Source organism: Topomyia yanbarensis, chromosome 3, assembly GCF_030247195.1.
Source record: "Topomyia yanbarensis strain Yona2022 chromosome 3, ASM3024719v1, whole genome shotgun sequence".
Lineage (NCBI taxonomy): Eukaryota > Metazoa > Arthropoda > Insecta > Diptera > Culicidae > Topomyia > Topomyia yanbarensis.
The window spans coordinates 399,616,108-399,633,748 of record NC_080672.1 but is presented as its reverse complement, the minus strand read 5'-3'; the positions used below and the strand labels follow the sequence as shown (position 1 = coordinate 399,633,748).

General features: G+C 37.3%; 2 protein-coding genes across 7 annotated transcripts in view; both read left to right on the top strand.

Moving 5' to 3' along the window:
- Positions 1–17,641, top strand: part of LOC131693720 (NADH-ubiquinone oxidoreductase 49 kDa subunit-like) — a 366,118-nt gene that overhangs the window by 219,698 nt on the left and 128,779 nt on the right. The window lies entirely within an intron of this gene.
- The window catches only part of LOC131693718 (rap guanine nucleotide exchange factor 4-like), a 352,448-nt gene that overhangs the window by 280,877 nt on the left and 53,930 nt on the right, over positions 1–17,641 (top strand). For all 6 annotated transcript variants that reach the window (XM_058981800.1, XM_058981798.1, XM_058981803.1 and 3 more), the window contains 4 exons: positions 11,132–11,221; positions 11,343–11,457; positions 11,778–12,031; positions 12,155–12,325. In XM_058981800.1, coding sequence (XP_058837783.1) covers positions 11,132–11,221; positions 11,343–11,457; positions 11,778–12,031; positions 12,155–12,325 — 630 coding nt within the window. The remainder of the gene's footprint in view (positions 1–11,131; positions 11,222–11,342; positions 11,458–11,777; positions 12,032–12,154; positions 12,326–17,641) is intronic.

Sequence of the window (17,641 nt, the reverse complement as noted above, 5' to 3'; positions counted from 1 at the left end):
ACCTTGAATTCTGGTTTGGCAAGCGACAACTTCAATGCCTGGTGTCGAGGGGAGGTCGATTCGATTGAAAGAATAGCACTTTTGACGTAGGACTACGTCTTTGTTTTCGATATGGGGGTGCACTTTGCAAATTCCACAAAAATGGTATGTAACGAAAAGTGGTCCAATTTTAAACGCATATAATTCAGCCATCTCATGATAAATTTTCAAATTTTTTGCACATATCGCCCCGAAATACTTCTAAGAATAGATTCCAATAGATAAACCGAAAGATTTTTGATATCATGGCATTAAAAATTGAAACAATGTGCAACCTAGTCAAAATATCGCGTATTTACCCACAGAAGATAGCGCTTCCCAAGTCCGGCACGACAAATTTGTATACCTAACGCACTATGCTTCTATGAATGACGTCATCATCGACTATATACAGAACGGTTTGGCCGGACAAGCTCAGTTGTCTGTTGAACGACAGGCGGAGCAGATCACTGCGCTGCATGTTTTCACAGCCAGTGTGGCTGAGTTAGAAGTCCGTTACACTGGCTGTGGAGGTACGCAACCCAGTGCCGTCCAACACTCGACTGAGCTTGTCCGTTCAAACAATATGCTTTCTTTTGTGCTGTGCTCGTTTCCAGCGCACTTTTATGTACCATCTCGAACACAAGTGTTCGTACACAAAATCGCTTGTACATTCGAGCTCCATTTGCAAACACGGTTAACATAGTGTCGTGGTAATAGTTGTCTCTTTCGCTCTACTCATCATCATCAGCGTTGACTCATTTTGCTTTATAAGCTTGGGTTCAATGTTTGAGGCGAATGTGTAGGTAGGTATACCTAGTTTGTTAGCAGGGTTACCATATTCACAGATTTTTCTATAATGTCACAGATTTTTTTTCACAATTTTTGATCACAGATTCGTTTCCACAGATGGCTGATTTTTGATGAAAATTTCACAGATTTTCACCGATTTTTGGAAATATTGTGATTTTTCACAGATTTTTCGGAAATTTATCACAGATTTTCATAGTTTTTTTCCCTGCTTCAGTTATCACAGATGGTAAAAATATATTTTTGACCGAAACACAGATTCCAATGTGGCTTCCCTGTTTGTTGGCGGTTGCATGCGTAACATGCATGATAGCAAACTGTGCTTTCGTTGCGAAAAAATGAAAACTTTCTTAGCAACAAATTTACGCGGATCGATGGAAAGCACAACGAAAGTTTATTATTTACGTTCGATCAATTCATTTAATCATTTCCACTTTACGTGATTTATTTCCACTTAGCCTATCCTATTTTGATTCTGCTGTTAGGTAGTACTACAAAGCCTGTTTATGAATAAATCAGTAGTGCAAATTTTCATTTTCGAATGCCAACTTTCAGCTCAATCAAACCCAACCATGATTTAAATTCAAAGCCTCCCTTAATCATTCACTTTCAAGTTGGCGGAATTTTCATAACCAAACCGTACGTCTTCATTTCAAATTGATACTTTTACATCACCAACCAAAGCTGTCATCTGCTCTGTAGAGGCCAGTTTAGGTTAAATGTTGACATGTTTTGCGTTTTCAAGCTTACATAAACACTAAGAAGTATGTTCAGAGTTGTTTTGATTGAAAAACGTAGTCAATATCCCAGTACAGAGATATTCACAGGGTCAATGAAATCGAAAATGAATGGAAAATGATAGAGCAGCTCGGCTGTTTGAATGAATGATGCAAACAAAAAACTGCGAATTGAACATAGTAGGACATGAATTGAGATTTGTTCTTCCTTCAAGTTCAAAACAACCTGGTGAAAAATTGCAGCTCTGGAATAAATACACTGCCACTCGAAAAACCGATGCAAAAGCTCATCTAAGCCCATATATAAAATTGTTTTTGATTTCTTATTTATAGTTTCGATATATGAATAAGACCACTGCTTTCGCTACATTTGTACAGTCGTGATTCGCTGGTTGGGCCACAGCTCTGTCCAACTAACGAATTTGATTCGTTAGTTGGACCGACTGACAGATGTCAAAAACTCTCCAAAGGAGACGTTAGTAGTGTAATTGCATCTACTCACATCTCTAATAATTGTAAGATTGATTGTCAAAGTAAATTTGACATAAGATTTTGACATTCAGATGCTTTTTAGTTTGGCCAATGGCCCAACTAGCGGAGGTCCAACTAAAAAGTCGTCCAGTTAAAAAGTGTCCAACCAGCGAATCACGACTGTATTCGTGCATTAGGAAAGTTACAATAATGGTAAAATATAACTAGAAAGCTTGGTCTATGCATGAACTGTGACTGTACTGCCTAAAACATGATTTTTAAGCATCGGTGCGGTAAAACACAATCGAAAAGTTTTTACAATTTTTAAAAGCTGATCTTGAGCTATAAAGATTTAGTTCCAGATACTAGTTCGGTCACGGTTTTCTGTCTTCTTTCTTCATATCTTCTCAAATAAGTTTAATCGGGTTCGATCACTTACTACAAATAAAATGACCTGATAACCAAGAAAGTTTGGTTCAATATGTAATATTCGATTTTGATTGGTTGTGCTTAAACTATACGTAAGAAATATATTTGATTTATTATTACTCAAGATGTAATAAGAAAATAAATATTTTACATTGAGCAGTATAGTCCGACGTCCACAGTTCGTGCAACCCCATAGGGCTGCTCCTTGTAGTTTTTGATCCCCAAAAGTACTCCTCCCTAAGAGTCTTCTCGATCCAAGCGAATAATATTGAAATCGTGAGAGTTGAGATCTATTCGTGAAGTAAGCCATGTTTCGCATAATGCGAACGCATCGTATTTCAAGTTATTTATTATTTTTTTAAAAAGATTTTCGGGATAATCCCGATCAGAAAGAAATAACAAAATTATTACAGACTGAGTTACTTTATGATAACAAGTTGTGTTGTAACTTTGGTCTCGTTAGTTGGTAAAATAACAGAAAACATAACAGAAATTCTTCTAGTATATATCAAAAATATGACAACCTGTGATAGGCTTCTATCAGAATTATAACAAATTTTGTTAGGTTCCCCCACGGCCAATATAGCTTTTATTACCTATTGTATAGTATCAACGAATTTAGCGTGCAAGTCTAAAAAAAGAATAGAATAGAAAAATATAACATACATTAAGGCGTTTTTCGTTTGGAAGCAAAAAGCTTCATTTAGCAAAAGCTTTTTATAGTTTTGTCAAATGATTGCATTCATGCTGGCTGATTGTTATTATGAATATATGACACGCTGATTGTTATTTGTGGATATAGCGATTTGAACCTGGGTATTCTGAGTTTTATGGGGATGTTTCCTGTATGAACTAACGACGTTGCTTTCGATCGATGTTTAATGTTAGCATAATATTCTACGCATTTGTCAAGGGCAAAACGATTATAGATGCAGATGTTTCCAGAACGCACTCATTAAAATTAGCCAAAGCCTAAGGACTGTTTGTTTTCCTTGTATAATACGCTTTGTTTTCATACAGTTTTGCTCACTACTACAGCTGCCTATATTACGATAGACTAAATAGCTTTATATCTTTTCAGATTAGGAAAGTGGGGTTATTTTTAGATTCTGAATAGTGCGCTTCGGTGCTTCTCTTGTACGTTAACATGATTTACACGATTTTTAGAAATAATGTCGATGCGATATGGTAACATCCCTAGTAGCCTTATGGTAATTTTATAAACTCATAAAACTTAGATTGCACTTGTAGCATGCTAAAGAACTTCAATTGTTACATGGGACTGAGCGGATAATTTATTTTACGGAGAATACGGCAAATGTTACTTATGATTCCAAATAGATTCAAAGAAACAAATACCAAAGTTTTGAGGCTTGCATTTTGAGAATTTCAAGTAAAGTCGCTTTCGGGGTTTTGTTATTGGCATTTTTAAAGAAATTCAATTTTTTACAATAGTTCAATCTATCAAGAGCGAATATTATAACAGATAATCATAAAATTCGAGAAATTGTTGAGGATTCTTCGGTGTGACGAATTCTAGAATATTTCATGTTTTCTAAAATACATTTTCTTTTCTAAATTTTATTTAGTTTTAAGGAGGAAATTATTCAATATTTTTACATTAAAGTTTTTAGCTATTTCAAGCACTATCTAAAACACATATTTAAATTGTAACAGCAAACAATAATACCTGGGATATGTATATATTCAGAGATTTCTAAGCCAATTTGAAATATTAATAGCTTTATGCAGCATACTCACAAATATTAATCTTTCAGCAATTTGAACAGGTCGTATTATTCCCTTTTTTAAATTTCTTCAAATGGAATCAAGTATCTTGATTATTACGAAAATTTGGTAGTTCGATGTTTTTTTTAAACGAATGAAGCTTTTTTTTACAAAATGAATCAAGTGTCTTGATTATTAAGAAAATTTGTTAGTTCGATGTTTTTTTTTTAAACGAACGAAGCACCATCGAATACAACGGAAACATTATTACATAGGCGCATTCAAAGTAATTGTCAGCTCATTTTAAATGACAGTTGTCTTACGTGGAATGAAAAGATACAACAATCTCAAGCTAAACTATTTTTATGCGGGGGTTTAAATTAAAAAATTACAATGCTTTGATTATTTGGAGAACGCACAAAATCAGATACCCACAAACTGGACAAGTTTCGGTTGTTTATGAAAAACCCGCATAAGATGGCGAAATCGTACTCAAGATTCTCGAAGATCCTCAAAATTCATAACGGTATTGTGGAAATCAGTATATATCAAACAGTTTTTTGAGTTCTGAAAATTCGTTTTCGCAATATGCACAATTCATTAAAAGAAAGTTATTTATATAATCATTTGACTAAACTATAACAAAGAGTTTAAAAAATGCTTTTTTATTTGAATCCGCGTTTCTTTATTTCATCTGGAGTGCTTGATATTTCCTGCATCTTCTTTAAAATAAGTTTTATATGAAAATTATAATGTTTAGAATAGCTTGTTGATAACTTTACGATGCCAAAACTTTTTGAATAAAGTCCTCAACATTGAAATCATTTGCCACATAATCGAAATTGCGTGTCAGACGAGTGTCTCAGAAAATAAGTAATCTCTTAATCAAAATGCAACCAAGTAAGTTAAACACCTTACTTTCAAGTTTTCCGACCTTTGAATAACCATGTGGAAAACGCAAATATAAGGAAATCATTAAAAACTTCGAAAATTAGCTTTAAAAAGTTGAATAAATACCCATAAAAAGAGGCTTCAGCGTATTAGCAAATAGACAGTCATTAATAACAATTAACAGTAATATAACAATCATTCACAGTTGATTGATTGATTTGTTATTGGGGCTTTAACCAACTGGTCATTTACCCGATTTACAGTTTACAGTTAGCGTTCAATGATAATTGTGAAAGAATATGTAATATATTATAACATCATCGTTATATGCGTACATTATAATCATATTAGCAGTTCAATGATATCACCATAAAATATAATCTTGATATAAGTTTGCTTGCCTTGCTGATAGGGATATCACAAAAATAACACAGTGAGTAATAAATATCAACATGAGATATAAATTTGATAGCTTTCTGTTATGTCGTTCTGATCGGGATGCTTCTGCTATTTTCCAGTTGAACAGTGATCAAATCAGTGATATCGTTCGTTGAATTATCCATCGAAGGATACAATCACTGAAAGGAGGGGTCATTTCGCAGTGCACTGCATCTAGAATGTTTTTACTGCGAGGAGAAAGCTTATTAAGATGCTTTTAAGAGGGTCAGAAATATTTAAAGCTGTAAAAATGCGGTCCACAATGTCAGAGAAATTTATTAAGCCAGCGCTGGGATCTTTTTCTGGCTGAGATATGGGAAAACTTGGGGTTTTTGATGTCCCAGCAAGTGTTAGTAGCTCCTTTTCTGAACTCAGGTTTTTGAGACTAGAAGCTACATACTTGTTTCAATTTTGCAGCAGTACTGCCTCGAACAGTTATTTTTGGAGGACCTTGAGGAGACACCTGTTGGTCTTTACAATGATGCTTGGGAGAGAAGATGTTCCTTCTTTTTCTATTGTTTCTAGGCACAGCAGAAGGTGTTCCCTCCTGGGCACCATGGGCCACAAATCGATTTTTTTGGTCGAAAATCCAGAACTTATAAACCGTTAGTGCTAGACTGTCAGTGTCTTTGGAACAAATTTTCTACAATAAGTAACCTTCATTTTGGGGGAAAAAAATTAGGGTGGCCCTCTCAAATTTTGAAATAAAAAAAAATATCTCCTGATTGGAAAAAGATAGGAGAATCTAACCTTCTAAAGAAATGTAGAAAAATCAATTCTGAGTAACTTTGTTGCAAATGCCGAAACTCTTTATTCAATGGTTTATATTTTACAGCGATTTCCCTTGTTTCGTGTAGGGTAACTCTTAAAAATTCAGTTTTTTTAATATAACATGTTTGAAGTTGATTTCTAGTGAATGTCGACTTCGGATGCCAGTTGGCTCTTACAAATACGCACATTTCTTCTTCAGAGAGCAAATCATTAACTTTTATGAAAAACAGAGTTATTGACGATGTTATGCTCAAAATTCGACATTTTCTAAGGTAAATAACTCCAAAGGTTGCAAAAAGTGGCGATCAACGTTGTGATCATCTGATAGTATTTTAAAAACACTACAAAATAAGGAGCACATGGTTTGTCTCCAAGCGACTCTTCACGACTTCACTTTTGGGGTTCATCACAGTCGCCTTCGTCAGTAGATAAGGTAGTATAGATATTCGAAGGATCCTATGGCGCACAGTGGGACGGAATCAAAAAACATTGACATTGATATTTTCGACGAAACTACTGGCTATGGCAATTTGATGTCTTCGGAAAGGTTTCTTTATTTTTAGTTTAATATAATGTTGGAAAAATTTGATTTAAGGGGGTAAAAAAAATAACTTTGCAAGTTGTTGCCAAAATTGATAGTGATGTATGGAAAGATTGTAGACGAAATGATTTTATGAAACTTTGTTGAAGTAGCGAAATGGCTATCTGTTGAGCGAAAAAAGTTATTGGGTTAAATTGAATTACAAGTCGGAATACCCCCTTAAAAAGTGTTTTTTTTATTGTAACTTTTTTATTTGATTTTTTACAGTTTTTCGATGTTCTAGAAAGTTGTAGATGCTATCAAAACACAGCTTTTTGCGGAATAGACCAACTCGCTATCTCTTCGTTTTTAGGATGTATGACTGTTTTTTTGGTATTTTTGGGCTAACTTTAAGGAGCTACGGTTTGTAGAGTAGCAGATAGTAGCGGCTAAATTTATGTTTTTGTTATTCAGCAAGAAATACCTCATTGATACATATATAAATCATAGCGGGATCTAATGGGATCCTTGGAATAATGAGCCCCTTAAAGATAGCCCAACAATACCAAAAAACAGGGCATACATCCGAAAAACGAAGATATAGCGAGTTGGTCTATTCCTAAAAAAGGCATGTTTTGAAAGCATCTATAACTTTCTAGAATATCGAAAAACTGTAAAAAATCAAATACAAAAGTTACAATAAAAAACACATTTTAAGGGGGTATTCCGACCTGTACTTTAATTTCACCCAATAACTTTTTTCGCTCAACAGATAGCCATTTCGTTACTTCAACAAAGTTTCATAAAATCATTTCGTCTACAAATTTTCCATACATGACTATCAATTTTGGCAACAATTTGCAAAGTTATTTTTTTCATCTGCGTATATACCCCCTTAAATCAAAATTTTCCAACATTATATTAAACTACTTAAAAAATAAAGAAACCTTTCCGAAGACATCAAAGTGCCAACGTTTAAGTTTCTCCTCACGCTGTTTGTACGCGGGACGTTAAAAAGGAGGTAGTTAGCTAGAGTAGACCCGGCGAATGTCGAATGTTCCCGTCAGCTGCGACTGATGATGAATGCAAATGCAGTATCTTCATTAGCTGGAGTATGGGGTCGTTACAACTGCCAACTCCATGGGTCAGGCGCAATTCAAACACGAATCAGAAACGACCCCGTCACATCCAACGCGATTTGATCGTACAACTACTCTCTACACACCTTCGTAAAAGGTCGGTAGCCAGCAATATCATTTGTCTAATTCAAATTATTTACCACCACCCGAAACTTATCAGGGCGTATTTTAGATATTTCTGGCACGGCCGAATATCGCTCCGTCAGAGCTCGAGAAAACTTCAGTAGATTCAGACACTTTTTATCTTTCTCCCGGAAGAAGATAACATAAGGCCCGGTGGCCTAGCATGGATATACTCTGACCGGGGATTTGATTTTATTTCTACATCCATCTCACCTTGAGGTGAGCCATTGTCATGAAAAATCACTTTTGCGCGGGCCTATTGCCCAGTGCACGTTATTAGGAGAACCAAGAAGGAGAAACGTAAAATAATAACGATAGTTAACTTGTGTATATAACGGTATCCAGACGGCTCACTAGAAAAACACTGCTTCACCGGTCACTGGCCGGATAACAGTAAACTCAGAAACAGAGACACAAAAGAAGGGAAAACATACTGAAACCTCGACGAGGCGAAAAATGCGCAATATAATCTTGGCAGCGGATTAGCACTATTCTTTTTCGCGTTACACAGCACGGACGGGAAAGATAAACTAATCGGTGTCTATTTTCTAATCTCGCCCAGAGCATGCTCAAAACATGTTCTGTTATAGCTATCAATAAATCAAACAATCAAGTACTACCGCTTTGTTGCTTATTCACTACACAAATAATATAATATTATTTCTTCGACTGCCCAGTAGAATGAGAAAGCCACAGAAGTGAAAAGTATCTCTACTACACGGGAACAAATCCGTTCCACGAAATGAAAAAACTGACTCATGATTTTCGGAATATAGTGTTTTTTCATGTTATGAAAATACACCATGATTTCTGTGCATCATATCATGAACTATTTGTCCGTAACGCAGTATATGCGTTACTTTTTTTCGTCGATGAGTATAATTTCAGACGTTTTAATGGCGATTCTGATTTCTGGTAACATGAACTAATTTTCTGAAAATTGTCAATTTATTTTATGAAATTGAAAATGAATTATGGATTTATCAATCCAATTATTATTTATTTACTAAAATTAATTAACCTCTCACAATTACTATTATTAAATTGGCAGAATTTTCATGCAAAAGTCTTAATTTGAAAACGACACTTATTCATTCACCAGGGTTTTCGCTCAAAAACCGTGTTAGAATCCTAGTGAATAAATTTTAAAATCGACAATTATGTTGAAAATGATTGAGGTGCAGTATTGACGCATCGTATGATAAATGATGCAACGAATAACTGCAGTTCGAGCATATTAGAATTGTTCGTGTTTAAACAAACCTGTCACTATTGAGGAGATCCTAATGTGCTTATTTAATAGTCTGTGCAAAAAAGGATAACTCGACAATTTTATTTTCAAGTTAATTGAGAAATTGGCCATTATTAACAATCGTCATTGTCAGCTTTCGCAACCGATTTATAACGCGCAATTGGCCAACTGCGGTGTAGTGCTGATCGCAGTGGTAATATTCCCTTTTGAGATCAATGCTTTAGCTTCTGCACCACCAGTGTAGGATAGAGATAACCTAAATACTGTTGCTATTTTTACTCCTTTGACTGGTTCGGTAACTTATGGCTTATCTATTTTCTAATTGGTATGCGAGAAAATTTTCACTTCTACGTAGCACAAAACTGAACTCGAAATTTTTTAATAAAGTATGCTGTAATTTTTCCGGAAATTAGTTCTAAAAATTCATGATAATTTGCCTATGTTCAAACATATTAGCTTGTGAGCTGCTTTAAAACAGGATTGTAATATTGATCGTCATAGTATAACAACTGTGTCCAAATCCACTTAGCCTCGAATAAACGCCAATTGCTAGTTCCGATTATACACTTAGGTTTGGGTCTAAAAACCAATTATAGTTATTGGACTCAAACTTACTTAAATTAAAGTAAGTTTGATTTAAAAGTTCTTCGTTCATCGCTAAAAACAGACTGCATTTGTTCAATTTGACTCATTCGATATGATGTCCGGAAGGAAAGCAGTTGAATGTACACCCCTAAATAGCGACAACCAGGCTCTCACATGGCAAACATTGCCGGTATGTGTTACACAAGTAACGACCATGATCAGTAATCATGGGAGTGCTTATTATAGTTTATGATCTTCGTCTTTTTCATCATAATATGATGAACCATTATCATGATTTCTAAGGATGGCAAAATTTTTGGTTTCATGATTTTTTATTCATGAAAACGATAAAGGATTTGTTTCTGTGTACGAGAATCACTCTTGTGATTGACTTTAAACACGTTCGTAGTAGACCAGACTTGCGCTAGATATAACAGTTACTACAGGTGGAATGGTTCTTATCCTTACGAAAGTGAAAGTAAATACGTCCAGAAATTTAGCCAAAACTAAAAGCAAATTGACATTTAACCGAAAGTCCTGAAAAGTAATTTATTTAATGCTCATCATGCTTATTCAACAAATGGTCGATGTTTTTCATACTTCAATCTAAACATTTTTTTAGGATTCCGTGAAAGTAGAACATAACTTTTGAACCACCCTATCGAGTTTGCAGTATATGCTGACACCGTTCGTGGATTGGATTTTTCAATCATCCTAGTTTGTTTGATGGTGCCACGTTTGGCAACTTCCCCCCCGTGTCGGTGCGTGGAGACATGATTTATAATAATAATAATATATGTATTTTCGATTGAAACGGGGAAAAGCAGGAACGTTGCCCCATGTGTGCAGTGACATTTCCAGTTAAATCCCATAGTCCCTGCTGTAGCTGACTGAAAATGCATTGTACATATATACTTGTACGGATGCAGTTTTTATACGAAGTGAAATCACATTTTGCTTGCATGCTGCCAGTCAAATCGAGAAAACTTCTGATGACAATTTATGTTGGACTGTGAATGGGTCCTGAAACGAATATCCATGAATGGAATCAACCAAACGTTCTGTTTAATGTATGCTGTTATCATCAACGTCAAGGACACACATCTTGCAATCCGGAAACTAACATTAAGCGAATTACGATCTCATTTCCCGATGCTTCCTACTTTGATACAATTCTTACAACACTTTTTTTTTATTTTTTTGCCTCATCCCCGTACAGGAAATTGCTACTGATGTCGAGTCGGAAGGTTTGCTCCAGGAGGAAGCTAGTATCATTCATCACGTGCTAACGCAATTATCCCGATATCAAGTAAGAGCCACTGGCGAAGATACAATTGTGGACAGGAAAGAGTTTTTTTTTTAACGAGCTTCTATTCCCATTTTTTCCCTATCTTTTCTTTTTTTTTGCACTTGGTGATCTACCTTCACAGGAGGATCGACAGATGAATGCCAGCCAGAAGTGGAAACTACCGCCCAACGGACAACCCATTTGCCTATTCAGTGGAAACACACACTCAAAGACTGTCATAAGACCGGATGACGACAGTGAGTATTATAGCTTGTTAGGATGCTATTTTTGTGCTGCTGTTAGTTGAATGCGGCTCTGATGACTCCTGAAAGGAGAGCTTAAAAGTGGTTTGCATTTATGGCTTTTATGAGAAACGGTTTTGATGTGGGAGTTACAGTGAAGTGCCTTACGTACTGTGTTGTTTCGTTGTGTTCCTGTATAAATTATTTGTTCTCGCTGTTAACCAGGCTGAGTCTTATAACAGTGGAGAGTTAGACAACCCAATGTTACATCTCAAATCATTTTTTTCAATAATGAATCAAAAAGGCTATTAACTAATTGCCGCCTCTGTCCACAGTAATCTTCCGCGTCTACTGTGCGGATCACACGTATTGCACCCTGCGCTTCCCGATGGCCACCTCGGCCGAAATCATTAAGGCGTGCGCAGCGGACAAACTGAAGCTACCCCGCATCCCGGACGATCTGCTGCTGGTGGAAGTCAAGAGCAACGGGGAACGGTCCGTGTACAAGGACACCGACGTCAGCATACCGACGGCACTGAGCCTGAACGGGCGAATATTCGTTTCACCAAAGGACCACCTGGACGCACTGGTATGGTAACTGGCAGCTTCCCAACATTTTGCGGGGTGGCGCTTATGCGCTTTTGCCTATTTACAAAGCGTGCGTTGATTGCTGTTTGTATTTAATTGTCGTGTTTTCAAATTCGACTTTCAGACTCCCCTACCGGAGCAGGAGCTTCCGACCGAGGCGCTCGATATGGACTTCGAGGCGCTGCCGACCAAGGACGTTGCCTACCACATGACGCTGTTCGACTGGGATCTGTTTTGGGCTGTGCATGAGTACGAGCTGTTGTACCATACCTTCGGTAGACATCATTTTAATAAGGTAAGTTATCTGGGAATGTGCAATTGGGGTGGTTTTGGCGTTGAATCGAATTTCTATATGAAAGCGGGATAATACATAAACTATTCTATTGTCGATAACAAATGTAATTGCAATTAAACATTGAGTAATATTATTTTAGGTCTTAAAACGGAAATATGTTACCATCAGAACTTCAAAATTGTTGAAGGTTTGGAGATTCTACAATTTGCATGGAATTGCATTCAGTAGACGACAATCACAAAACCTAAAAGCACTTTTTTCGGCGAAACGCTTTGGTCTTTAATTTCTTTAAAATCGGTAAATAAAAATACCAATTATAGAAAACATGACAATGACATTTGAAGTGAACAATATTTATGACGTATTTTTCCGTCATATATGAGAATTTAATATGCTTTGACCTATAAAATAAAATATATCTTAAATTCGGCTGAACAAGCCGGAGATCAGTCAATTGCGACGCAACTTTTATGTGTATCTTGTAAGACGTAAATATTCACGTATTCAGCAAAGTTGAATGTTTATTCATCATTTTCTTATTATTTTTCATGTTTTTGGTTGCTGCATAATCCGTTAGAACACAATTTTGTACATAACACGCACCATAACGAATCAATTTATGATCCCAGCACAAGTATCAAGTTGCGGTCATTACTGCACGAACATTGTGTCATTGTGATTCTGCATGGACACACAAAGCAAAGATTCCCCTATTATCATATTCCAATGTTCGTACACGGGGGTTATCTTGCAACAAAATAGATACCGTGACAAGAGCTTGTGCGACCGACCCTCGCTGCTACTTCGTTATCGATCTGGACTAGCTGAAGTTGCACAGGGATAATTATGCTTGGGAGTAGCGAAACATCTTTCAATGTGCAACTTCTGGTAATCCTAAAGAGTTTATTGATTAATACCGGCACCGGCCAGGCCCGAACGTAGATCGCGAAAGGAAAGGGAAGGAATGTTAGTCCGATACTTGCTTTTGCTAGAGGCAGTATATACTATTCCGCCCTCCACAAGTATGACGGGAGGAGGATATGTGTTAGTAGGGGAATGTGTTCGGTTGTCGGCACACTTTTGTTTTTGGCTCACAACATTACTCCAATTAAACAATATATGAGAATAAGCATACCAATGGAAAGCTAGAGGCCGTAGCTGATAACTTATGAAAGAAATTAATTTATTCTGTCAACTTGAAAAAATTTATTAACAATTTAGTAAAATGATAATTTTTTACCATTTTGAAAAATGTGGTCGGTTCTCGGCACCCTAAAAAATGACTAAAAATAGGAAAATAAAAAAATCTTTTTCCATTTTATTCTTGATGATTATCATTCCATCAAGATTAAAAGGGAAAAAGATTTTTTTTTATTTCAACAACCATCAAAGGCATTATGAACATCATTCTTCATCAGAACCACAATATGTGTATGTGAAAAACCAGTGCGAATATTACGCACTACTAAGGCACTGACAGATCGCATTCACTACAATTTAGTTAGTTTCAGGCAGTCCATTTTTTACCAAAGCTTCAGACAGATCAGATAGAGGTCAGCCAAAAGAGGAGGGGGGCTACAAAGTTAAACCCTCTCTCTCTCACACCAAATTGTCTGGTCGTGACAATCTGGTATATACAGTGCTACCTAGCGGTGCAAACACGACCAGGTGGGCTTTCTTCATGTAAATGTAAAAGGCTAAACCGGAAGTCGCCTTCCTGGTTTCAGAATGGTACCAAAGATCGATCTCTGGTATCTATTCGTAAAGCCCGTTCCAAAATACTCATATTGATTAAGTTATTGAGAGCATTAGCCACAAAAATGGGGTGCCGACAACCGACCATGTTTGGGTGCCGACAACCGATTTTAGTAACCTTTTTGAAAACCTATCAAAAAAAAATTGTGGCGAAAATTCCGATACCATTCAATGTTGAATCACAAAATAGAATAAATTCTCATCGTAAATATTCAATACGCATACTTTTTCGATCGATTTACTTCTTTCTATAACACTAAGCGAATGATCAAAAAAAACTTTTGAGCAGATTTTATCTTGTTCAAAAAATATATTGGTTGAAGAACACAACATTCGTGTCTGTTTGCTTCAGCAATCAGCATAAAAATATCGTGATAATATAACACACAAATAATATTTATCAGAATATCCATGTCTGGTTTCTGTCAAAAGCTACATAGGGGTGCCGGCAACCGACCACTTTCCCCTAATTATAGAAGTTGGATTCTACTTCTGTATTACCGACGCCAGAGAAGTGACTCCACTATCGGGACTAGATATCGATCCATCAACTCATGGACCGGGGACCAACTGCTTTACATCCCTTCCGAAGGAAGACGTGACCACAGGTTTTTTCACATCAGAAAAATCTCAATGACCTCGGCTGGGATTGAACCTAGAGTAGCCCGAGGAAGTATAAATAAGCACAAATCCGCACTGGACACTCCGAAGTATATGTAGAAAAAGTACTAAACACAACATTCAATGTGTGTGGGAAATATTGTGACTGGAAAACACATTGAAAGTGATAACAAACTCCTATGCGGTATACGTTATGATCGTTTTGCTAAATGGAAACTGTGAGAAGCGAGAGAGGGAGAGAGAAATGTTTGAAATTTGAAATTTGAACGGTTAAGATGCCCTTACACGCGCAATAAAAGTGACATTACTAAGTATTGACATTACTGCAATTGAATGGTAATTCCGTCTCGCCTCATATGATCATTAAAAATGACATTACTTGTATTTGTATTTGTATAAAAAAAGTCCAACTGACAATTTGTCTTAATGAACTATACTAAACTAAGGTAAACTTAACATAATTAAAATAGTGACAATACACGACGACGAAACTGCGAAGAGTTCATGACGAAGTCAAAAATTTCAGCAAACTCGTTGAAGCGATGACTCATTGCTAAAATTGGACTATTGGTAGCGTAGTTAGTGCTGCGCATTTCAGAATGCAGCAGGGCTCGAGGGCGAAGAGAACGGGTAGGCGCGTAGAGGTTGATTTGCGCTAGTAGCTCCGGATCATCATATTCAGCCAGCAGAATCTTTGACACGAAGGTAGCTTACGCTGCATGTCTCCGGCGTGTTAAAGTATTAAGTCCTAAAAGACGACAACGGTCCTCGTACGGTGGCAGGTTTAATGGATCGTTCCACGGCAATTCACGTAACGCATATCGTATGAATTTACGCTGGACTGCTTCGATCCTAAGGCTCCTAGTATAGAGGATCCCGCGATAGCATAGAGGATCCCGAAATTCGTTGGATATTTTGAAAATAAATCTCAGCAAACGATTGGCTCTGTCGATGGTCGCTGAGACGAGATGAGTATACGTTAGCTTATCATCAAGAATGACTCCTAGATCCTTCACGTGGTCAACGCGTTGTAGTAGAGTTCCTGTGATGTTATAGTTGAAGGTAACCATATTTCTCGTTCGATAATAGCTGATGACAAAACATTTTGCAACGCTAAGGACCATCGTGTTTCTTACACACCAGCTATAAAAGGTGTCAATAAGATGCTGTAGCTCACGGCAATCGGCTTCATTCCGTATAACAAGGAAAATTTTTAAGTCGTCGGCAAAAAACAGCTTTCCTCCACGGCTTAGAACGAAAACCGCATCGTTCACGAACAGTGAAAAAGTAGTGGACCTAGCGTACTACCTTGAGGAACTCCGGAAGTGTTGAAAAAGGATTCTGAAACAATATCGCCAATTTGAACAACGATTTCACGGTGCACAAGGTAGGATCGAAACCAATGGCAGAATCTAGTAGAACACCCTAGCTTATCAAGCTTTGTTATCAGTATCTCATGATTAACTCTATCAAAAGCTGCCTTTAGATCAGTGTAAATAGTATCCACCTGCAATTTCTTAGACATTTGTTCCGTGCAAAATGACGTAAAGCAGACGAGATTCGTCTCGACTGAACGTCCTGGGAAAAATCCGTGCTGAGATGTACTAATGTAGTGTCGACAAGCAGAAAATAACGCCTCGTTTATAATTGATTCAAACACTTTAGATTCGACTCCTAGCGAAGTAATTCCGCGATAGTTCGCTATGTTGAGTTTGTCACCTTTCTTGAATACCGGGAACATAACTGAGCATTTCCAATCCTCAGGAAACGTTTGCTGCTGAAGCGATAGGTTAAAAATATATGCAAGTGGTGTTACAAGTAAGTCCGAACATTTTTTCAATACAGTTGAAGGTATAGCACTGAGGCCGGGTGCATAAGATGACTTGGTTTTCCGAATTGCAGATATAACCATTTGTTCAGAGACAGTAAACACATCCAAATCAACAGCACAAGCAGGAACGTCGCGAGAGGCATTTTCGAGTTCGTTTGCGGTTGGCGAGTGAGTTGAAAAAACACTCGAGAAGAATCTGGCAAACAGCGTACATTTCGCCACAGTTGTCGTAGATTCTTCGCCGTCGTAAAGCATCCTTGATGGAAGTCCAGTTTCTTTTCGCTTCGTGTTGACAAATGACCAAAAGCCCTTCGGGTTTCGGCGTAGATTATTCTGGATGCGGTTTACATAGCGTTTGTACAGAAGCTTGTTGTAACAACGATACTCATTACTGGCTAAAGTGAACATGCGCTTAGAAAGAGAACACCGTCGATTTGTGTACGCACGTAGGGTTTTTGCTCGAGCACGTTTTAGCTTTCGAAGAGTGCTGTTTGACCAGGGCGGCTTGCTAGAAGGCTGACATTTAGGCACTGGGTCTCAACACAATTCAGTAGTAGTCGCTTGTAGATGGCATGCAGTACACTCCAATCAATTTGCGACAGAAATCAGTTTTGCGAAAGTTGAGACGGTCGACAGAAAGAGTTTCTACATACTGAACTGATCGAATAGTGCCAATTGAGATTTCAAGCGCCGGATGAAAGTTGTCAAGTGGAACAATCACGCTGGATGCTTCATTGACGGAACATACAGGTATAATAGTTTCACTAACAAAGACGAGATCCAGAAAGCGTGACTGGTGGTTAGGAATCATGCTTACTTGACTTAGCCCGTTGAAAGCAAATCCGTCCAGTAGCAAACGACTGGCGATGTTGGTTGTCGAAGCAATCGGGTCTGGGTAAGCGTATCCGTGTCGTGACGGCACCCATATGAGCCCTGGCTGATTGAAATCACCAAGGACAATCATCACGCCATCCGCGCCAGCTTGTGAAGAAGCGTTATTCACAGCATCCATGTGAAGTTGCATGATATTGCAGTCGAGTCGCTTTTCAGGAGGAATATAGACAGCACCAATATAAAAGTTCCTCGATGGAGTTGTAATTCTAACCCAA